The 24,017-nt window shown below is 42.2% G+C and overlaps 1 protein-coding gene across 19 annotated transcripts in view; it reads right to left on the minus strand.

Moving 5' to 3' along the window:
• Positions 1-24,017, minus strand: part of lrrc9 (leucine rich repeat containing 9) — a 306,547-nt gene that overhangs the window by 97,231 nt on the left and 185,299 nt on the right. For 16 of the 19 annotated variants that reach the window (XR_010975669.1, XM_068038808.1, XM_068038817.1 and 13 more), the window contains 6 exons: positions 22,117-22,308; positions 16,762-16,887; positions 13,390-13,530; positions 11,834-12,011; positions 8,574-8,794; positions 7,389-7,511 (listed from right to left, as the gene is read on the minus strand). Coding sequence is in view for 18 of the 19 variants with exons in the window: in XM_068038808.1 (XP_067894909.1) it covers positions 7,389-7,511; positions 8,574-8,794; positions 11,834-12,011; positions 13,390-13,530; positions 16,762-16,887; positions 22,117-22,308 (981 nt within the window). In the remaining variant the exon portion in view is untranslated. The remainder of the gene's footprint in view (positions 1-7,388; positions 7,512-8,573; positions 8,795-11,833; positions 12,012-13,389; positions 13,531-16,761; positions 16,888-22,116; positions 22,309-24,017) is intronic. The other 3 variants (XM_068038818.1, XM_068038815.1, XM_068038814.1) reach the window with 3 other exon arrangements.

Genomic DNA, 24,017 nt, shown 5'->3' on the forward strand with positions numbered 1-24,017 from the left:
GACCCACCGGCCGTCCTTGTCTCCACTTTAAAGACATCTGCAAACGCGACATGAAGTCCTGTGACATTGATCACAAGTCGTGGGAGTCAGTTGCCAGCGATCGCCAGAGCTGGCGGGCAACCATAAAGGCGGGGCTAAAGCGTGGCGAGTCCAAGAGACTTAGCAGTTGGCAGGAAAAAAGACAGAAGCGCAAGGAGAGAGCCAACTGTGTAACAGCACCAACAACCAATTTTATCTGCAGCACCTGTGGAGGAGTCTGTCACTCTAGAATTGGCCTTTATAGCCACTCCAGGCGCTGCTTCACAAACCACTGACCACCTCCAGGCGCTTACCCATTGTCTCTCGAGACAAGGAGGCCAAAGAAGAAGATGGTTAAAAAATGCACATATACACAAACACAAGAATTAGGAGCAGGAGTAGGCCATTTGGTCTCTTGAACCTGCTCTGCCATTCGATAAGATCATGGCTGATCTGATTGTGGCCTCATCTCCACTTTCCTGTCTGCCCCCATAACCCTTGACTCCCTTGTCAATCTAAAATGTAACTAACTCAGCCTTGAATATATTCAATGACCCGGCCTTCACTGCTCTCTGGAGAACAGAATTCCACAGACTAATAACCCTCTGAGAGAAAAATATTCTCCTCATCTCAATATTAAATGGGAGATGCCTCATTTTTAAATTATGTCCTCGAGTTTTAGACTCTCCCATGAGGGGAAACATCCTCTCAGCATCCACCCTGTCAAGTCATCTCAGGATCTTATATGTTTCAATAAGATCACCTTTCATTCTTCCAAACTCCAATGGGTATAGGCCCAAACTGCTCAACCTTTCCTCATAAGACAACCCCTTCATCCCAGCAATCAGTCGAGCAAACCTTCTCTGAACTGCCTCAAATGCAGTTATATCCTTTCTTAAGTAAGGAGACCAACACTGTGCACAGTACTCCAGATGCAGTCTAACTAAGGCCCTGTACAGCTGTAGCAACACTCCCCTATTTTGATACGCGATTCCCCTTGCAATAAACGCCAACATTCCATTTGCCTTCCTAATCACTTGCTGTACATGCACACTAAGTTTTTGTGATTCATGTACCAGCACACCTCGATCCCTTTGTACCGTAGAGTTCTACAGTCTCTCTCCATTCAAGTAATTTATTGCTTTGCTATTCTTCCTGCCAAAGTGGACAAGTTCACATTTTCCACAATATACTCAGTCTGCCAAAATTTTGCCCACTCACTTAACCTATTTAAATCCCTTTGTAGACATCTTATGTCCTCTTGACATAAGAACATAAGAAATAGGAGCAGGAGTAGGCCATTCAGCCCCTCAAGCCTACCCCACCATTCAATAAGATCATGGCTGATCTGCCCCAGACCTCAACTCCTCTTTCATGCCAGCTCCTCATAGCCCTCAACTCCCCGATATTTCAAAAATCTAACTACCTCCTCTATTTTAAATACTTTCAGTGATCTAGCATCCACAACTCTCTGGGGTAGAGAATTCCAGACATTCACTACCCTCAGAGAAGAAATTCCTTTGCATCTCAGTTTTAAATAAGTGTCCCCTTATTCTGTAACTATGTCCCCTCGTTTGAGATTCCCCCACTAGTAGAAACATCTCAACATCTACCCTGTCAATCCCCCTCAGAAGCTTGTACGTTTCAATAAGTTCACCCCTCATTCTTCTACTCTAATGAATAAAGGTCTAACCTGTTAGCTGTTCTTGATAAGTCAACCCCTTCATCCCAGGAATCAGCTTAGTGAATCTCTTTTGAACTGCTTCCAATGCCGGTATATTCTTTCTTAAATATGGGGACCAAAACTTTACATAGTACTCAAGGTGCATCCTCACCAACACCCTGTACAGTTGTAACAAGACTTCCCTATTTTTAAACTCCAACCCCCGAGCAATAAAGGCCAAAATTCCATTTGCCTTCTTAATTACTTGCTACACCTGCATGCAAACTTCTTTTGTTTCATGCACAAGAACACCCAGATCCCTCTGTGCTGCACTTTTTTGAAGTCTCTCTCCATTTAAATAATAGTCTGCCTTTTGATTCTTCCTACCAAAGTACACAACCTCACACTTTCCTACATTAAACTCCATCTGCCAAGTTTTTGCCCACTCACTCAACCTATCTATATGCCCTTGCAGATTCCTTATGTCCTCATCACAACATGCCCTCCCACCTATTTTTGTATCGTCTGCAAATTTGGATACATTACACTCTGCCCCCTCATCCAAGTCATTATTAAAGATAGTAGATAGCTTACTTTCCTACCTATCTTTGTGTCATCAGCAAATTTAGCTATGATACATTCGGTCCCTTCATCCAAGTCATTGATATAGATTGTAAATACTTGAGGCCCCAGCATTGATCTCTGTGGCACTCCATTAGTAATGGCTTGCCAAATTGAAAATGATCCATTAATCCCTAATCTGTTTCCTGTCAGCCAACCAATCCTCTATTCATGCCAATGTTACTACCTACACCATGAGCTCTCATTTTGTGCAGTAACCTTTGATGTGACACCTTATCGAATGCCTTTTCAAAATCCAAGTACACCACATCGACAAGTTTTCCTTTATCCACCTGCTTGCTACTTCCTCAAAGAACTCAAACACAATTTCCCTTTCACAAAACCATGTTGACTCTGCCTGATTGCATTATGATTTTCTAAATGTCCTGCTATTATCTCCTTAATAATGGTTTCTAGCATTTTCCCTATGACAGATGTTAGACTAACGTTTTTTTTATTCATTCATTGGATGGGGATGTCGCTGGCCAGGCCAGCATTTATTGCCCATCCCTAATTGCCCTTGAGAAGGTGGTGGTGAGCTGCCTTCTTGAACCGCTGCAGTCCATGTAGGCACACCCACAGTACTGTTAGGAAGGGAGTTCCAGGATTTTGACCCAGCGACAGTGAAGGAACAGCGATATAGTTCCAAGTCAGGATGGTGTGTGACTTGGAGGGGAACTTGCACGTGGTGGTGTTCCGATGCATTTGCTGCCCTTGTCCTTCTAGTTGGTAGAGGTCGCGGGTTTGGAAGGTGCGTCTAAGGAGCCTTGATGCATTGCTGCAATGCATCTTGTAGACGGTACGCACTGCTGCCACTGTGTGTCAGTGGTGGAGGGAGTGAATGTTTGTAGATGGGGTGCCAATCAAGTGGGCTGCTTTGTCCTGGATTGTGTCCAGCTTCTTGATTGTTGTTGCAGCTGCACCCATCCTGGCAAGTGGAGAATTTTCCATCACAGTCCTGACTTGTGCCTTGTAGATGGTGGACAGGCTTTGGGGAGTCAGGAGGTGAGTTACTCACCACAGGATTCCTAGCCTCTGACCTGCTCTTGTAGCCACGGTCTTTATATGGCTACTCCAGTTCAGTTTCTGGTCAATGGTAGCCCAGAGGATGTTGATAGTGGGGGATTCAGCGATGGTAATGCCATTGAATGTCAAAGGGAGATGGTTACATTCTCTCTTGTTGGAGATGGTCATTGCCTGGCACTTGTGTGGCGCGAATGTTACTTGCCACTTATCAGCCCAAGCCTGGATATTGTCCAGGTCTTGCTGCATTTTTACATGGATTGTTTCAGTATCTGAGGAGTCACAAATGGTGCTGAACATTGTGCAATCATCAGCGAACATCCCCACTTCTGACCTTATGATTGAAGGAAGGTCATTGATGAAGCACCTGGTTGGGCCTAGGACACTATCCTGAGGAACTCCTGCAGTGATGGCTTGGAGCTGAGATGATTGACCTCCAACAACCACAACCATCTTCCTTTGCACTAGGTATGACTCCAGCCAGCGGAGGGTTTCCCCCCTGATTCCCATTGACCTCAGTTTTGCTAGGACTCCTTGATGCCATACTCGGTCAAATGCTGCCTTGATGTCAAGGGCAGTCACTCTCACCTCACCTCTTGATTTCAGCTCTTTTGTCCATGCTTGAACCAAGGCTGTAATGAGGTCAGGAGCTGAGTGGCCCTGGCTGAACCCAAACTGAGCACCACTGAGCAGATTATTGCTAAGCAAGTGCTGCTTGATGGCACTGTTGATGACCCCTTCCATCACTTTATTGATGACTGAGAGTAGGCTGATGGGGCGGTAATTGGCCAGGTTGGACGTCCTGATTTTTGTGTAGAGGACATACCTGGGCAACTTTCCACATTGCAGGGTAGATGCCAGTGTTGTAGCTGTACTGCAACAGCTTGGCTAGGGGCGCGGCAAGTTCTGGAGCACAGGTCTTCAGTACTATTGCTGGAATATTGTCAGGGCCCATAGCCTTTGCAGTATCCAGTGCCTCAGTCATTTCTTGATATCACATGGAATGAATCGAATTGGCTGAAGTCTGGCATCTGTAATGCTGGGGACCTCAGGAGGAGGCCGAGATGGATCATCAACTTGGCACTTCTGGCTGAAGATTGCTGCAAATGCTTCAGCCTTATCTTTCGCACTAATGTGCTGGGCTCCCCCATCATTGAGGATGGGGATATTTGTGGAGCCACCTCCTCCTCCAGTTAGTTGTTTAATTGTCCACCACCATTCATGGCTAGATGTGGCAGGACTTCAGAGCTTAGATCTGATCCGTTCGTTATGGGATCGCTTAGCTCTATCTATGCTGCTTATGCAGTTTTGCAAGCAGATAGTCCTGTGTTGTAGCTTCACCAGGTTGACACCTCATTTTGAGGTATGCCTGGTGCTGCTCCTGGCATGCCCTCCTGCACTCTTCATTGAACCAGGGTTGGTCTCCTGGCTTGATGGTAATGGTAGAGTGGGGGATATGCCAGGCCATGAGGTTACAGATTGTGGTTGAGTACAATTCTGCTGCTGCTGATGGCCCACAGTGCCTCATGGATGCCCAATGTTGCATTGCTAGATCTGTTCGAAATCTATCCCATTTAGCACGGTGGTAGTGCCACACAACACGAAGGAGGGTATCCTCAATGTGAAGGCGGGACTTCGTCTCCACAACGACTGTGCGGTGGTCACCCCTACCAATACTGTCATAGACAGATGCATCTGCGGCAGGCATATGGTGAGGACGAGGTCAAATATGTTTTCCCCTCTTGTTGGTTCCTTCACCACCTGCCGCATACCCAGTCTAGCAGATATATCCTTTAGGACTTGGCCAGCTTGATCAGTAGTGGTGCTACCGAGCCACTCTTGGTGATGGACATTGAAGTCCTCCATCCAGAGTACATTCTGTGCCCTTGCCACCCTCAATGCTTCCTCCAAGTTCTGTTCAACATGGAGGAGTACTGACTCATCAGCTGAGGGAGGGCGGTAGGTGGTAATCAGCAAGAGGTTTCCTTGCCCATGTTTGACCTGATGCCATGAGACTTCATGGGGTCCAGAGTTGATGTTGAGGACTCCTAGGGCAACTTCCTCCCTACTGTATACCACTGTGCCACCACCTCTGCTGGGTCTGTCCTGCCAGTGGGACAGGACATACCCAGGGATGGTGATGGCAGTGTCTGGGCCATTGTCTGTCATGTATGATTCCGTGAGTATGACTATGTCAGGCTGTTGCTTGACTAGTCTGTGGGACAGCTCTCCCAACTTTGGCACAAGCCCCCAGATGTTAGTATGGAGGACTTTGCAGGGTCAACAGGGCTGGGTTTGCCGTTGTCGTTTCCGGTGCCTAGGTCAATGTCGGGTGGTCCATCTGGTTTCACTCCTTTTTATTGACTTCGTAGCAGTTTGATACAACTGAGTGGCTTGCTAGGCCATTTCAGAGGGCATGTAAGAGTCAACCACTTTGCTCTGGGTCTGGAGTCACATGTAGGCCAGACCAGGTAAGGGCAGCAGATTTCCTCCCCTAAAGGTCATTCGTGAACCATATGGGTTTTTACAACAATCAACAATGGTTTCATGGCCATCATTAGACTAGCTTTTTAATTCCAAATTTATTAATTGAATTCAAATTCCACCTTCTGCTGAGGTGGGATTTGAACCCATGTCCCCAGAGCAATACCCTGGGTCTCTGGGTTACTTGTCCACTGACAATACCACTACGCCACCGCCTCCCCTTAACTGGCCTGTAATTTCCTGCTTTCTGTCTCCCTGCTTTCTTCAATGAAGGTGTTATATTTGCAATTTTCCAGTCTGTTGGGACCTTTCCAGAATCTCGGAAATTTTGGAAGATCACAAACAATGCATTTACTATCTCTGCAGCCACTTCTTTTAAGACCCTAGGATGCAAGCCATCAAGTCCAAAGGACATGTCAGCTTTTAGTTCTGATAGTTTTCTCACTCCCTTTTACCTCTTAATTTTCAAGTATTCTTGGGATTTTTTTGTGTCTTCAACAGTGAAGACAGACACAAAATATCTGTTCAACGTTTCCGCCATTTCCTTGTTTCCTCCTTTTCACCAAGGCCTCCGGCGCATCAATGGCGCACATTTCTCACATGTCCAGCCATTCTTCAATCTTTTGCAGCATAGGTTCAGGTCACAAAGGTCTCTTTCCTCTTCTTGCAGCCACAATGCGCATTTCCTTCAAGAAATGGAGGCTGCTTTTAAGTAGCACTAGCCACTCGTACTAGCAAGCCCCCTGATGATGCTTGCAGCCAGTGAACAGCGTGGGTAGCATTGGTTACATGTCACAATCATGCGAAACAGAAGGTAGTACAAATTTCCCATGCTGCCTGGAGCACAATGACCAAGCATAGGTCATGCACCGTGATCCCCACAACCATTTTGAGACTTTATTCATTTTGACCCCCTTTATCTTTTAATTTTTCTTTGTATTTCTGCAATTAAAAAAACATTTTCTTTATATTTGACCTAATAACTTTTTTTTCCCATTTAGCTCCCAAAACATTTTATAGTAACACAGTACTGACTGCCTGATTGTTTTCTTCCAGATATTGAGTTTGCATGTTCATGTCTTAGTTTTGCATCTGAGGGAAAATTAGTACTAATCGAAAACACTGCTTTGCCATTATGGAGAAATCATGCATTTCTCAAATTTATTGAACTAGCATATCTTCACTAAAAAGAAAACAAGAACTGAATTTCCTTATTTTACAAGCTACCTGTTTTAGCATTACAAATTCCTTCTTGAAGGCATTGACTCCATGGTGTGGTACAGTTCCATGGTTGCTGTTTGCCCTGCATTACCTCACGAACATTCATGTTCAAGCCTTGACAAGAAGTATCAGTAGGCTATATGACTACAGGGACATAACAAACAGGTCCAATCCTGTCCTCACCCCAATCACATTACATAACTCAATGCAAACTGGCAATCAAATCTGGGACCTTCTGAGTCTGCAGGGCTCAACTACTCTGGCCAGGCAAAGCAGACAGCTATGTCAGTATTATAAAGTATGTTTAATTTGCACTAAATAAGGAAAACACTTTTATGGCAAGTGAGCACAGACTAACCACTACATTTCCATCAAAGGCCCTCAATGAAGGCAGATGATAGATGACGAAGAGACGGTAGTGTTCCTGTTTACAGACCAATGGGTTTCCATACAAGTCCAATATGACAAGGTTCTCCATTCCCTAAAAACATAAAAGATTCATTAACGAAACTAAAACATATCACAATTCGAAAGATCTGAAATGGTTTTCTACAAATACATAACAGTGTTACGTTATGCCCTAATAGTTAAATAATAACTAATGGTTAAAACTGAAACAATAATAGTTTGTAAAAGTGCATAAATTATAGAATCTTATAGCATAGGAGGTGGCCATAGGTCAATTTTGTCTGTGCCGGTTCTTTGAATTAGTTCTATTCCCCTGCTCTTTTCCCATCGCCCTGCAGTTTTCTCCCTTTCAAGAATTCATCCAATTGCCTTTTGAAGGTTACTATTAAATCTTCTTGCACCACTCTTTCAGGCAGTGCATTCCAGATCATAAAAACTCACTGCAAATTTCTCCTCTCCACTCTTTTGCCAGTTCCCTCAAATCTTTCCCCTTTGGTTTCCAACCTTACTACTAGCATAAACATTTGTTTTTTATTTAATCAAGACCTTTCGTGATTTTAAATGCCCCTATTAAATGTCCACTTAGCCTTCTCTGCTCTAAGGAGAACAATCCTGGCTTCTCTAGTCTCTCCAAGTAACTCAAGCCCCTCATCCCTGGTACCATTCTAGTAAATCTGCCCCAGACCCTCCCTAAAGCAATAAAGCAATGATGTCTTTCCTAAAGTGTAGTGGTGTCCAGAATTGGACACAATACACCAGCTGAGGTGTAACCAATGATTTCTAAAGATTTAGCATAACTTTCATACTTTTAGATGCTATAAACCCAAGGGCCGCGTATGCTTTTTGAAGGGCCTTATTTACTGCCACTTTCAAAGATTTCTGTAAATAAACCGCTGGGTCATTCTGTTCCTGAAGCCCTTTTAAAAGTCTACCACTTGGTTGATATTGCCTCGCCTCATTCTTCTTTCCAAAATGTATCACTTCACATTATTTGAAAGAAAACTTTGAAAGATTAAGGAAAAGGCTGGGGAATGGGACTGAATGGATAAGCTCCTCCAGAGAATGCAGGGATGTAGCAAGTCAAATGATCTTCTTTGTGCTGTAAATTGTCTATTAAAGTACAAATTGTATTTACCTTTAAATGGTAGATCTCACAGTTATTATGTATGAGATTGGTTCCCAAGTAGAGTTCTATTAGGCTGTAGATTTTCTGCAAACTGCGTAGTGAACAAAGTTTGTTGTTTTCTAGTGACAAATAGTGGAGATGTGTTAACTTATTGAGACCAGAGTCTTCCAAATTTGTCAGTTGGTTATTTCCAAGACTCAAACGAGTCAGCTTGGTAAGCTTTGAAATCCCTATTAAAAACAAAAAAAAAATTAAGAAAAAATCTAGCAGACCAAGAAAGAAAGAACGATGTTTGCTGATGTATGTTCAGTACCATTTGCAATGAAGCAGTCCGTGCCCGCATGCAGCAAAACCTGGACATCATTCAGGCTTGGGCTGATAAGTGGCAAGTAACATATATGCCACACAAGTACCAATCAATGACCATCGCCAAAACAAGTTTAACCATCTTCCCTTGACAATCAATGGCATTTTCATCGCTGAATCCCCCACCATCAACAACCTGGGGTAACCATTGACCAGAAACTTAACTGGACCAGAGGCTGGGAATTCTGTGGCAAGTAACGGACCTCCTGGCTCTTCTAGCCTGCCCACCAACTACAAGACACAAGCCAGGAGTGTGATGGAATACTCTCCATTTGCCTGGATAAGTGCGGCTCCAACAGCATTCAAGAAGCTTGACACCATCTAAGACAAAGCAACCACTTGATTGGTACCCCATCCATCACCTTAAGCATTCACTCCGTGCAGCACCAGTGGACAGTGGCAGCAGTGAGTACCATGTACAAAATGTACTGCAGCAACTCATCAAGGCTCCTTTGACAGTACCTTCGAAACCCGCAACCTCTACCAACTAGAAGTATAAGGGCAGCAAATGCATAGAAATACCATCATCTGAAAATTACCCTCCAAGTCACTCACCATCCTGACTTGGAACTATATTGCTGTTCCTTCACTGTCGTTGGATCAAAATCCTGGAACTCCCTCCCTAACAGCACTGTGGTTGTACCTGCACCAGATGGACTGCACCAGTTCAAGAAAGCAGGTCACTATCCCCTTCTCAAGGGCAATTAGGGATGGACTAGAAATGCTGGCCTTGCCAGCAATGCCCACATCCAATGAAAGGATATTGACAAAATTATTTTTTTAGCATATAACTAGTAGGGTAGATAAAGGGAAACCAGTAGATGCAGTGTACTTGGATTTCCAAAAGGCATTCAATAAGGCACAGCACAAAAGGTTAACATGCATGATAGTAGCAATATATTAGCATGTATGGAGGATTGGTTACTGGACAGGAAGCAGACAGTAGGGATAACAGGGCATTTTCAAGTTGGCAATCTGTAATTATTCGTGTGCCGCAAGGATCAGTGCTGGGGCCTCAGCTATTTACAATCTATATGAATGATGTGGATGAAGAGACCGAGTTACATATCATTATAAGGTTAGGTGGGAATGTAAGCTGTCAGAATGACACAAAGAGGCTGCAAAGAGATACAGATAAGTTAAGTGAGGGGACAACAAGTGTCAGATGGAGTACAATGTAGGGAAGTGTAAGGTTATTAACTTTGGTAGGAAAAACAGAAAAGCAGAATATATTTTTAAAAGGCATGAAACTTTTAAATGTTGATGATCAGACAGACTTGGGTCTACGCGTACAAAGAATACAGAAAGTTAGCAAGCAGGTACAGCGACACAGTGGTTAGCACCGCAGCCTCACAGCTCCAGCGACCCGGGTTCAATTCTGGGTACTGCCTGTGTGGAGTTTGCAAGTTGTCCCTGTGTCTGCGTGGGTTTCCTCCGGTTGCCCCGGTTTCCTCCCACAAGCCAAAAGACTTGCAGGTTGATAGGTAAATTGGCCATTATAAGTTGCCCCTAGTATAGGTAGGTGGTAGGGAAATATAGGGACAGGTGGGGGTAGGAATATGGGATTAGTGTAGGATTAGTATAAATGGGTGGTTGATGGTCGGCACAGACTCGGTGGGCCGAAGGGCCTGTTTCAGTGCTGTATCTCTAAACTAAACTAAACAGCAAGAAATTAGGAAGGTAAATGGCAGTTTGGCCTTTATTGCAAGGGGATTGGAATACAAGAATTAGAAATTATTTCTACAATTGTATAGAGCTTTGGTGAGACCACATCTGAAATAATGTGTGCAGTTCTGGTCTCACATATCTAAAGAAGAATATACTTGCATTGGAGGCGGTACAGCGAAGGTTCACTAGATTGGTTCCTGTGATGAGAGGGTTGTCCTATGATGGGAGGCTGAGTAAATAGGCCTATATTCTCTGGAGTTTAGAAGAATGAGAGGTGATCTCATTGAAACATTTAAGATTCTGAAGGGGCTTGATAGGGTAGACAGTGAGAGGTTGTTTCCCTTGGTTGGGGAATCTAGAACACAGAGGCACAGTCCAGGATATGAGTCATTTATTTTGGACTGAGATGAGACTTTTTTTTCACTCAGAGGGTTGTGAATCTTTGGAATTGTCCGCCCTGGAGGGTTGTGGATGCTCCATCATTGAATATATTCAAGACTGAAATTGCTAAGTTTTTGCCAGGGAATCAAGGGATATGAGGAGCGAGCAGGAATGTAGAGTTGAGGCAGAACAGTGTTTTATCCATTTCCAATTGACAAATTAGCAGCTAGTTTCAGGTCTCTTAGCTGACTGCATGTGCATGTCTATGTGAAAGTGGTGAATGGTTGTTCTTGAGAAAGAAAAGAAACATTTGCATTTATATAGTGCTTTTCACCACCACCAGATGTCTCAAAGTACTTTGCAGCCAATGAAGTACTTTTTGAAGTACAGTCGTTGTTGTATTGTAGGAAACGTGGTAGCTAATTTGCATACAGCAAACTCCCACAAACAGCAATATAATAATGACCATATAATTTGTTTTTGTGATGTTGATTGAGGGATAAATATTGGCCAGGCCACCGGGGATAACTCCACTGCTTTTTTTTCGCAATCGTGCCATGGGATCTTTTACATCCACCCAAGTAGGCAGATGGGGTCTCGGTTTACTGTCTCATCCAAAAGACAGAACCTCCGACAGTGCAGCACTCCCTCAGTAGTGCACTGGAGTGTCAGCCTACAAAAATTACAAAACTGCTAGCCTTGACATATTTGATTGCTTGCAAAATCTCATATTATTAAGCATAAAAGCTGCTAGTTTTATGTTGGAATTGTAAGTTTCTATTTGCCAAGTGGTACAGAGGGAAAGAAATCTAAAATCTACAAAAAATGGCAGTCTGTGAAAATCCAGCTACCACCTTCAAGTTTAGTAATAAAGTTGTCTTCCAGAGAAAGTTCTTCAAGTTGGAGACAGTGATCCAAGCCTTCAAATCTATGGATGATGTTGTTGTTAAATGAAGCCCAGCGCAAATTCACCAGTTTATCTAGATTAGTGAGTCGTGAAAGATTCTGTCCATCTAAATTTAACGTGGTAATCTGCAAACAAAACGCAAACCAAAATATAAAAGTACATACATAATGACTTACTTATCTTTTTTCTTAAAAAAAAATCACAATCTAAACTAACATGTATAGATTCAGTTTCTGTTTGGTTCCCCGGTCAAAACATCTCGATGCTTTGCAATGAACTGATCATATGAATAAGTGACACACATTTGATGGTAATAAAAATTAGGTTTGTATAGATTTCTTGATGAATGTTTGAACATTATTATCTTGTTAATCTATGCATAACTACTGTAGATGAAACAAATTTTATTTACAAAACTGCTTAATTAATAGCAGATTAACAATTGACTGGTTGAAACAATACGTTTTAATATTGTCATGGTGCTGTAGTTTTTTTTTGAATATGCGATTTGCCTTTAAGGCTTGCAAGGGATCAGTATTGCTTTAAGAGCCGGCAAGCCTCAGGAGTTATAGGAAGGTGTATTTTCGTTGCCTTAGAAACAGCCATTTGGAGACTGCGATTCAAAGGGTGCATTCTTGTTATCATAGAAACAGCCACTGGGAGTGAGTTTCATGTGATACATTTGTTACAATTCAATTTTGAACTGGCTGTTAGTGGAGGACAGTTTGTTCTAACAGAAGACACAGACAGCTGTGGTGAGCATACCTGAAAAAGAGCTCTCAACCATTTATACTGAAGGAAGAGGATTTTTAGTCTGTTTTATTATCTCTCAAAATTCTAAAAAAAAATGTCAAGCTGAAACAGAGATCTCTGGTAATTTAAATTGAAGAAAGGGAAGTTAGACTGTGACAATCTTTTATCCCTCAAAAACTCCACAGTCAGATTGATTCCATTGAAAGTATTTGCAAGTCGTTAATTGTTGAAATTCGCTGGAGAAGGAAAGCAACACTCTGTGAGGACTTCAAGCCACATCCTGTGAGGACTTCGAGCCACATTGGACTGTGAATTTGCAAGGACTCTAATTTTTTCAATTTTAAATGTTGTTTATATCTTCATCACGTTTAAGCATTTAGTTCTTCTAATTAAAGAGTTAATTTATTGATTTAAAGACACCTGGTTTGGTTAGCCTCATTCAGGGGTTAATAGATGGTACAATTTGGTCGGGTCTTTCTTTAATTTGCAAAGTTTTTAAAAATGATATGTTAGGCAATCTATGGAGCAACGGGATTGAATTATCTGTGCATCTCCCCCACAACAATCAGAATCGTATATTTTGTTTGGGGGCTTTGACAAGAGCAGTCGGTTGTAACAATATAAATTAAATGGATAGTCTAAGTTGAAAGTCTATTATTCTGGAACCAAGTACTACACCAGCAGGGACTTTTTGTAATAATGCACTTTTTTAAAACTGTAACCTTAAGCACTTGAAGCATTATTACAAACCTTAGAAAACCAGGTGGTGCCTTGGTCAACAGACGGATTTAGCTTCTTTTTGCTTAACCGAGTCAGATTCTGAGCACAGTTCAATAAATTGAGACAACGAGGGCGTTCTTCATCAGTCCTTGAATGGGCTAATAAAGAAAGCTGGCAGGGAAGAGAAAAGGATTTTAGCTTAAGTGATGAAAAGTATGTTAAATGTAATAACTCTGATCGACTTGTTGTATAGGTTTGTGAATTTCATCCCATTGCCACTGATTCCATCCCCTTCCCCAGTCACTGTCTCAGGTTGATGCCAGCATTTGGCAACCTTGATATCCTATTTCACCTCAAGTTGTGCTTCAGACACTTCTTCTACATTGCAAAGATTGCCTACATACACCTTGATAACTTTGCTTCTTTCCCCCCCTTCCTCCAGTCCATCTGCTGCCAAAATCCTCAACTTTATCACCTCCAGACTTGACTGTTCCAATGCTCTCCTGGCCTGTCTCTCATTCTCCACCCTCCATAAACCTCAGCTCATCCAAAACTCTGCTGTCCATCTCCAAACTACACCAAGTCCTGCTGACCGATCATTCCTGTGCTCACTCACCTACAACAACTTGCATTTAGAGAATGCCTTTAATGTAGCAAAACATCCCAAGACACATCACAGGAGTGTTACCAAACAAGATTTGACACCAAGCCACATAAGGAGCTATTAGGGCAAAAGCTTGGTCAAAGAAGTAGATTTTAGTGAGCAGAGGTAGAGGCAGAGAGGCTTAGGGCCTCAGCAGTTGCGTGCATGGCCACCACTTGTGCTTCCTCGATTTTAATCATTCCATAAGAGGCCAGAATTGGAGGAGTGCAGATATTTCGTGGGTTATAGGGCTCGAAGAGGCTAAAGAGATGGAGAGGGGCGAGGCCATAGTGGAATCTGAAGATACGTTTCTCAATCCCCCAACAACTGAACTTTAAAATGCTCATCCTCATGCTCAAATCCCTTCATGGGCTTGCCTTCCTCCACCTCTGTAACCTCCCCCAGCCCTACAAACCACCAAGAAATCTGTGTTCCAACCCTGGCCTCTTGTGGATCACCTACTCACTTTACCCAACCATTGGCGACCATGTCTCTGGCTGTCCAGTCCCGAAGCTCTGGAATTCCCAACCTGAACCATAGCGCCTCTTCATCTCTCTCCTCTCCTTTAAAATCTTCCTTAAAATCTACCTCTTTGAGCAAGCTTTTATCAAACTTCCTAATATCTCCTTTCCCTCTGTGTCAATTTCTATCTGATTATGCTTCTGTAAAGCACTTTGGTACATTTTTCTACATTAAAGACATTATAGAAATACAAGTTGCTGCAATACATGGCAACTATCCTTTCACAATGTACAAGTTTAATGTCATGGTGGTCAGAAATACTTTCTAAGAGTTCCATTTCGACTGATGAGAATATAAAAGTACAAACAGGGCAATTTCACAGGAAAATGGATTTGAATTCAACATATCAATCTTTTTTTGGGCCTCCTTATCTCGAGAGACAATGGATACGCGCCTGGAGGTGGTCAGTGGTTTGTGAAGCAGCGCCTGGAGTGACAGGCTCTTCCACAGGTGCTGCAGAGAAATTTGTTTGTCGGGGCTGTTGCACAGTTGGCTCTCCCCTTGCGCCTCTGTCTTTTTTCCTGCCAACTACTAAGTTTCTTCGACTCGCCATAATTTAGCCCTGTCTTTATGGCTGCCCGCCAGCTCTGGCGAATGCTGGCAACTGACTCCTACGACTTGTGATCAATGTCACACGATTTCATGTCGCGTTTGCAGACGTCTTTATAGCGGAGACATGGACGGCCGGTGGGTCTGATACCAGTGGCGAGCTCGCTATACAATGTGTCTTTGGGGATCCTGCCATCTTCCATGTGGCTCACATGGCCAAGCCATCTCAAGCACCGCTGACTCAGTAGTGTGTATAAGCTGGGGGTGTTGGCCGCTTCAAGGACTTCTGTGTTGGAGATATAGTCCTGCCACCTGATGCCAAGTATTCTCCGAAGGCAGCGAAGATGGAATGAATTGAGACGTCGCTCTTGGCTGGCATACGTTGTCCAGGCCTCGCTGCCATAGAGCAAGGTACTGAGGACACAGGCCTGATACACTCGGACTTTTGTGTTCCGTGTCAGTGCGCCATTTTCCCACACTCTCTTGGCCAGTCTGGACATAGCAGTGGAAGCCTTACCCATGCGCTTGTTGATTTCTGCATCTAGAGACAGGTTACTGGTGATAGTTGAGCCTAGGTAGGTGAACTCTTGAACCACTTCCAGAGCGTGGTCGCCAATATTGATGGATGGAGCATTTCTGATGTCCTGCCCCATGATGTTCGTTTTCTTGAGGCTGATGGTTAGGCCAAATTCATTGCAGGCAGCCGCAAACCTGTCGATGAGACTCTGCAGGCACTCTTCAGTGTGAGATGTTAAAGCAGCATCGTCAGCAAAGAGGAGTTCTCTGATGAGGACTTTCCGTACTTTGGACTTCGCTCTTAGACGGGCAAGGTTGAATAACCTGCCCCCTGATCTTGTGTGGAGGAAAATTCCTTCTTCAGAGGATTTGAACGCATGTGAAAGCAGCAGGGAGAAGAAAATCCCAAAAAGTGTGGGTGCGAGAACACAGCCCTGTTTCACACCACTCAGGATAGGAAAGGGCTCTGATGAGGAGCCACCATGTTGAATTGTGCCTTTCATATTGTCATGGAATGAGGTGATGATACTTAGTAGCTTTGGTGGACATCCGATCTTTTCTAGTAGTATCAATACTGCTCAAGTAATTCAGTGTAATATTGTTAAATATAAAATGTATCCCACAAGTGATGATAAGCTGAATAAATTCTATACACAGTGTGAAACTGGAATATGTGTATGTAATAAATAAGTACGTACATTACTTTTTAAAAATAAAAACTTCTTTCCTTTCCATTTCAACTAAAATGTAATGTAATAGTTTATTGAGACTTCTTGTCTAACCTTAACTGAAATAGGGGACGTGTTAGAGCTGGCACAATCAAAATTGATATCCAAAAAGTCTTTACATGGAGTAATAATAATAGTACAAAATAAAAAAGATGGTCATCAAGCCATTTCCACCTTTTTGTTAGGTGGCATTTCCATCTTAAGTGTATGTGTGAAATATCCATTTTTTATATTGCAAGTGGTATTTGGATTATTAATGTTTTAAGCAGCCCAGCAACGACAAAAAAAATGGCAAAAAAGCAAGTCCAATGATATTTCACAAGTTAATGGAGTGGCACAGCCCAAAGAGAAAAGTTGAATTGTTTGAAAACAAATTTTCTCCAATTTTATTGTAAGCAGTCAAAAGAAAATCAGAGGAGAAATCAGTATCAACACTGGTCATACCTGTGTAAGCCTTGATCCAGAAGTAATATGCATGGCTGCTTCAGCTTCTTTCTCCATTACAATGCACCCATTCAAATAATTGAGGGTCTTTAATTGGCCAATGGCTATCGGGCGTAATAATGCAGGCTGTTCAAAAATTTGATATCATGAGTAAAAAGAATGATTAGACTTAGAATTAGAACATTACAGCGCAGTACAGGCCCTTCGGCCCTCGATGTTGCGCCGACCTGTGAAACCATCTGACCTACACTATTCCATTTTCATCCATATGTCTATCCAATGACCACTTAAATGCCCTTAAAGTTGGCAAGTCTACTACTGTTGCAGGCAGGACGTTCCACGCCCCTACTACTCTCTGAGTAAAGAAACTTACTGGAGCTAAGTAAGTTGCAGTAATGTTTTTAAAGCAGAACTATATTGACACCTGTATTATAAAAACATGCAATTGGACATGTGAAATTATGCAACTGCATTGATATTTTAATTAGTAAACTGTAATTTTCAGACCTGTACATTAGTTTATAGATCTCCATGCCTGTCTCCACCAGCTGGAAATACTGACCAAATACACATCATCATGCATGTATGTAAACAAGCAAAGTGTAGTGAATAAGATTGGTGAGTTACAAGCACAAATAGCAGTTTGAAATATGATGTAGTGGCAATAATGAAAATGTGGCTAAAAATGGTGAGGACTGGGTGCTTAATATACAAGGATATAGTGTTCAGAAAAGATAGAGAGGGAGAAAAAGGAGGTGGAGTAGCAGTACTGATTAGGGAAGACATTGTATTGTTGGAAAGAGGGGATGGCCTTGAGGGATCAAGGATAGAATCCATTTGGTTAGCGTTGAGAAGCAAAAAGGGTATTCAATAGGCCTCCAAATAGTGAGAGAGAGGAGATAATCTACAGGGAAATGACAGAGATGTGCAAGAACTATAAAGTGGTGATTTTAGGGGCCTTTAATTACCTAAATATCAACTAGGATAATTTAAAGGTAAAGGTAAAGGAGGGGAGGAATTTCTGGATTGTGTTCAGGAGAACTTCCTTGATCAGTATATTCTCGGCCCAACTAGAAAGGAGACATTACTGGATCTGGTGCTGGGAAATGAGGTGGGCTAAGTGGACCAAATGTCTGTGAGGAAGCACTTGGTTAAGAGTGATCGTCATATCATAAGGTTTAGATTCATAATGCATAAAAGCAAGGAACAATATAAGATAGAACAACTAGATTAGATGAGGGCTAATTTCAATGTGATGAGAAGGGAGCTAGCCTGGATAAAATGGTACCAAAGACTGACAAGTGAAAAAGGTAGGGAAACCGAAACCTTGAATGACGAGGGAGATAAGAGTTTATGATAAAACAAAAAAAGATGTTGAATGATGCATGCCAGGTGAACTCATCAAGTGAGAACCAGGCCAAATAAAATAAGTTGAGAGGGGAAGTGGAAGAGGAAATTAAGACCGGCAAAGAGAGAATATGAGAGTAGAATGGCAGTCGACGAAAAAGGGGCCTATTAGGGACAAAGAGGGTAATATATGCTTAGAGGGCAAGGTTAGAATACGAACATAAGAATTAGGAGCAGGGGTAGGCCACTTGGCCCCTCGATCCTGCTCCACCATTCAATAAGATCATGGATAAACTGATTACACTCCCATCTACCCCCGATAACCTTTGCTCATCAAGAATCTATCTACCTCTGCCTTAAAAATATTCAAAGACTCTGCCTCCACCGCCTTTTGAGGAAGAGAGTTCCAAAGACTCACAACCCTCTGAGAGAAAAAATTTCTCCTCAGCTCAGTCTTAAATGTGCAACCCCTTATTTTTAAATAGTGACCCCTCATTCTAGATTCTCCCACAAGAGGAAACATCCTTTCCACATCCACCCTGTCAAGACCTCTCATGATCTTGTATGTTTCAATCAAGTCACCTCTTACTCTTATAAACTCCAGCGGATACAAGCCTAGCCTGTCCAACCTTTCCTCATAAGACAACCCGCTCATTCCAGGTATTAGTCTAGTAAACCATCTCTGAACTGCTTCCAAAACATTTACATCCTTTCTAAAATAAGGAGAACAATACTGTACACTGTATTCCAGATGTGGTCTCACCAATGCCCTTTATAACTAAAGCATAATCTCCCTAATTTTGAATTCAATTCCCCTCGCAATAAATGATAACATTCTATTAGCTTTCCCAATTACTTGCTGTACCTGCACACTAACCTTATGCAATTCATGTAATAGGAAACCCAGATCCCTCTGCCTTGCAGAGCTCTGCAATCTCTAAACATTTAGATAATATATTTCTTTTTTATTCTTCCTGCCAAAATTGACAATTTCACATTTTCCCACATGATAGTCCATTTGCCACATCTTTGCCCTCTCACTTAACCTATCTATATCCCTTTGTAGCCTCCTTATGTCCTCTTCACCATTTACTTTCCTACCTATCTTTGTGTCATCAGCAAATTTAGCAACCATACCTTCAGTCCCTTCATACAAGTCATTTATATAAATTGTAAATAGTTGAGGCCCCAGTTCTGATCCCTGTGGCACACCATTCATTACATCGTGCCAACCAGAAAATAACCTATTTATGCCTACTCCCTGTTTCCTGTTAGCGAGTCAATCTTCTATCCATGCGAATATGTTACCCCCTACACCATGAGATTTTATTTTTCGCAATAACTGTTGATGTGGCACTTTATCAAATGCCTTCTGGAAATCTAAGTACAGTGCATCCACTGGTTCCCCACAGCACATGTTACTTCCTCAAAGAATTCCAATAAATTGGTTAAACATGATTTCCCTTTCACAAAACCATGTTGACTCCACCTGATTACCTTGAATTTTTCTAAGTGCCCTGCTATAACGTCTTTAATAATAGCTTCTAACATTTTTCCGATGACAGATATTAAGTTAACTGGCCTGTTGTTTCCTGCTTTGTTTCCCTCCCTTTTTGAATAAAGGAGTTAGATTGGCTATTTTTCCAATTGAATGGAACCTTCCCTGAATCTAGAGAATTTTGGAAAATTAAAACCAATGCATCAACTATCTCACGAGCCACTTCTTTAAAGACCCTAGGATGAAGTCCATCAGGACCCATGGACTTGTCAACCCGCAGCTCCAACAATTTGCTCAGTACCACTTCTTTGGTGATTGTAATTTTCTCGAGTTCCTCCCTCCCTTCCATTTCCTGATTTACAGCTAATTCTGGGATGTTACTTGTATCCTCTATAGTGAAGACCAATGCAAAATACCTGTTCAATTCATCTGCCATCTCCCTATTATCCATTATTAATTGCCCAGACTCACTTTCTATAGGGCCACCGCTCACTTTGTTAATTCTTTTCTTTTTAAAATATCTATAGAAACTCTTACTATGTGTTTATATTTCTAGCTAGCTTTCTCTTGTACTCTGATTTTTCCTTCCTTATCAATCTTTTAGTATTCTTTGCTGTTTTTATATTCTGTCCAATCTTCTAACTTTACACCCACACTGATACAAAGTACTCATTAAGGGATGAAATTTGTGAAAAAATTATAATTACATGCTTTTTCTTTACGTTTGATAGTGGGTTCTCCCCTTGGAATTTTTCTTTCCTGTTGAAATGTATCTATTCTGTGTATTCTGAAATATTCCCTTAAACGTCTGCCACTGCATCTCTATTGACCTATCCCTTAATCTAATTTGCCAGTTCACTTGAGCTAGCTCTGCTTTCATGTCCTCATAATTGGCAGAAGGGATAGGGTGAGATAATATAAACGTAATGGCACAGTTCTAAAGAGTGTGCAGGAACAGAGGGACGTGGGGATCAGGTGCATCAATCTTTGAAGGTGGCAGGACATATTGAGAGAGTGGTTAGCAAATCATAGGGGATCTTGGGCATCATAAATAAAGACATGGAGTACAAAAGCAGGGAAGTTATGCTGAACCTTTAAAAAGCTCTGGTTAGGCTCCCAACTAGAGTATTGTGTCCAGTTCTGGTCACACTTTAGGAGGGATGTGAGGGTCCTTGAGAGGGTGCAGAGGAGAATTACTAGAATGATTACAGGGATGGGGGATTTTATTTACAAGGTTAGGTTGTAAAAGTTGGAGTTGTTCTCCCTGGAGCGGAGGAGATTGAGGAGAGATTCAATAGAAGTGTACAAGATTATGACAGACTTAAATAAGTTAGAGAAGGAAAAACTGTTCCCATTAAGGCGGCACAGTGGCGCAGTGGTTAGCACTGTAGCCTCACAGCTCCAGCAACCCGGGTTCAATTCTGGGTACTGCCTGTGTGGAGTTTGCAAGTTCTCCCCGTGTCTGCGTGGGTTTCCTCCGGGTGCTCCAGTTTACTCCCACATGAGACTTGCAGGTTGATAGGTAAATTGGCCATTAGCAATTGCCCCTAGTATAGGTAGGTGGTAGGGAAATATAGGGACAGGTGGGGATGTGGTAGGAATATGGAATTAATGTAGGATTAGTATAAAATGGGTGGTTGATGGTCGGCACAGACTCGGTGGGCCGAAGTGCTGTATCTCTAAAACTAAAAACTAAAATTAACTGATGGTACAAGGACTAAGAGAAACAGATTTAAGGTTTTGGGCAAGAGGTGCAGGAGGAATATGAGGAAGAACTTTTTTACGCAGTGGGTGGTAATGATCTGGAACTCCCTGCCCATGAGGGTGTTGGAAGCAGAGACAATCAATGAGTTCAAAAGGAAATTAGATGGGCACTTGAAGGAAATAATCTTGCAGGTCAACGGAGATCAAGCAGATATAACCACATAATAAACATAGGTTCACAACACCCAAACATAGATCATTGTATAGATTCCATTATTTAATCCACCTGGCAATGAAACTTATCACCATGTTGAACATTCTTTGTATATGTCATTTTGTTTACTACAATGTGATGTATTGTCATTATATTCTACATACTTTTGTATCAAATGAACTGAGGAAAGGGCATGTATGAAAAATACCAGCTGACTATAAATGTTAAACAACACATGGAACTGATTCAAGCATTGCAAACAGCTGGATCCATGCATTGTTTAAACATACTCTATAAAGAAGATGAAAAGACTTTTAAAGTGTAATTTAAATTTAAGATGCTGGAACCACTCAGCAGGTCTGGCAGCATCTGTGAAAAGAGAAGCAGAGTTAACGTTTCGGGTCAGTGACCCTTGAAGAAGGGTTTTCACAGATGCTGCCAGACCTGCTGAGTGGTTCCAGCATTTCTTGTTTTTATTTCAGATTTCCAGCATCCGCGGTATTTTGCTTTTATTAAATTTAAGATGGTCTGAAATCACATTCACCTGATTAATGTTGTTAATCTTTATGATTTTTACACCTATAGAGAATACCTTTTTCCATGGATTATGGCGGAGATCGAGTGTAAGAAGGTCTAATGCATGTTTACGAAGGAATCCTATTTCTTCTTTAATGTAAGAAAGTTGATTCCAACTCAGATCCAAATATTTGAGGCTTTCCACTCCATTGAAACCATCTAATGTTATCAACTGGTTGTGGCTTGCATCCAAATATGCTAGGTGAGGCTGCAGAATTTTAAAACACTGCATTCAAAATCATAAAAATAAACTAACACCGAGATTTTCTCAACTGCAGGAAAGAAACAAGGTCGAGGAATTTAAGAATGGAAAAATTAAAATCTTCATTACCACCAGTGCATATTGAACTTTTTTGCCATCACCCACTGCTGGCACTGGGCAGATTTTGGCTTGGTACATGAAAGGATGTGCTGTTAACTTCAAGTTGCATAAGTATCCCTAGTTCTCGACAACAACTTGCATTTATACAACACCTTTAATGTAGTAAAATGTCAAAAGGTACTTCACAGGACCATTTTCTAACGAAATTGATACTGAGCCACATAAAAAGAGATATTGGAACAGATGACCAGAAACTTGGTCAAAGAAGTAGGCTTTTAAGAATGTCATAATAGGGATAGTGTGGTAAAGAGGTAGAGAGATTTATGGAGGGAATTTCAGAGCTTGGGGCCTAAGCAGCTGAAGGCATGACTGCCAATGGGATGCGCTAGAGGTCAGAGTTGGGGGAGCACAGTCGGGGTTATAGAAGTTTACAGAGATAGGATGGGGCAGGGCAAGGTAGGGATTTGTAAAACAGGATAAGAATTTTAAAATTGATCTGTTGCTGGACCGGAAGCCAATGTATGTCAGTGGGCACAAGGTGATGGGTGAACGGGATGGTGCAAGTTAGGAATCAAGCAGCAGAGTTTTGGATGGGCTCAAGTTTATGGAGGATGGAAGATGGGAGGCCAGCCAGCAAAGCACTGAAATTGTCACATCTAGTCATAACAAAGGCATGGATAAGGGTTTCGGCTACGATAACCTGAGGAAGATGCGGAGATAGGCGTAAGTAGGCATTCTTGATGATGGAAGTTCATTTCAGGGTCATCTACAACACCAAGGTTGCGACTGGTCGGATTCAGCCTCAGACAGACAGTGGCCAGGGAGAGGGATGGAGTTGATGGTTAATAGGAGATAAACTAGAGAAAGATCCAAGTTCAGGGCTAGGACAGGATGAACTTTAGCAGTTTTTCCTAGGGGGCTAGGGGAAGGGAGGGAAAAGGCAGAGGCAGCTGAACAGATGGTCTTAATCTTAGTGACAAGGAAATCCATGAGCACCTCGCACTTGTTGAAGATGAGGGTGGAGGAGGCAGGGGAGAAGTCTTTTGGAAGATGGTTTGTAGTGGAGAAGGGAAGCCGGGGGTTATTTATAGAGATATAGATAGGTTAAGTAAGTGGGCAAAAATTTTGGCAGATGAAGTACAATGTGGGAAAATGTGAGGTTGTCCACTTTGACAGGAAGAACAGAAATGCAGTACAGAGGGATCTGGGTATCCTTGAACACGAATCATAAAAAGTTAACAAGTTAACAACAAGTAATTAGAAAGAAAAATGGAATGTTGGCATTTATTGAAAGGGGGATGGAATATAAAAGTAAGGAAGTCTTGCTACAGCTGTACAGGGCATTGGCGAGACCGCACCTAGAGAACTGCATACAGTTTTGGTCTCTTTACTTAATGAGGGATATACTTACATTGGAAGCAGTTCAGAGAGGGTTCACTGGGCTGATTCCTGGGATGAAGCGGTTGTCTTACCAGGAAAGGTCGAGCAGAAGAATCAGAGGTGATCTTATGGAAACATATAAGATTCTGAGGGGCCTTGACAGGGTAGATGTTGAGATGATGTTTTCCCTCATGAGGGAATCTAGAACTAGGGGG

The sequence above is a fragment of the Heterodontus francisci genome, chromosome 9 (genome assembly GCF_036365525.1).
Source record: "Heterodontus francisci isolate sHetFra1 chromosome 9, sHetFra1.hap1, whole genome shotgun sequence".
Lineage (NCBI taxonomy): Eukaryota > Metazoa > Chordata > Chondrichthyes > Heterodontiformes > Heterodontidae > Heterodontus > Heterodontus francisci.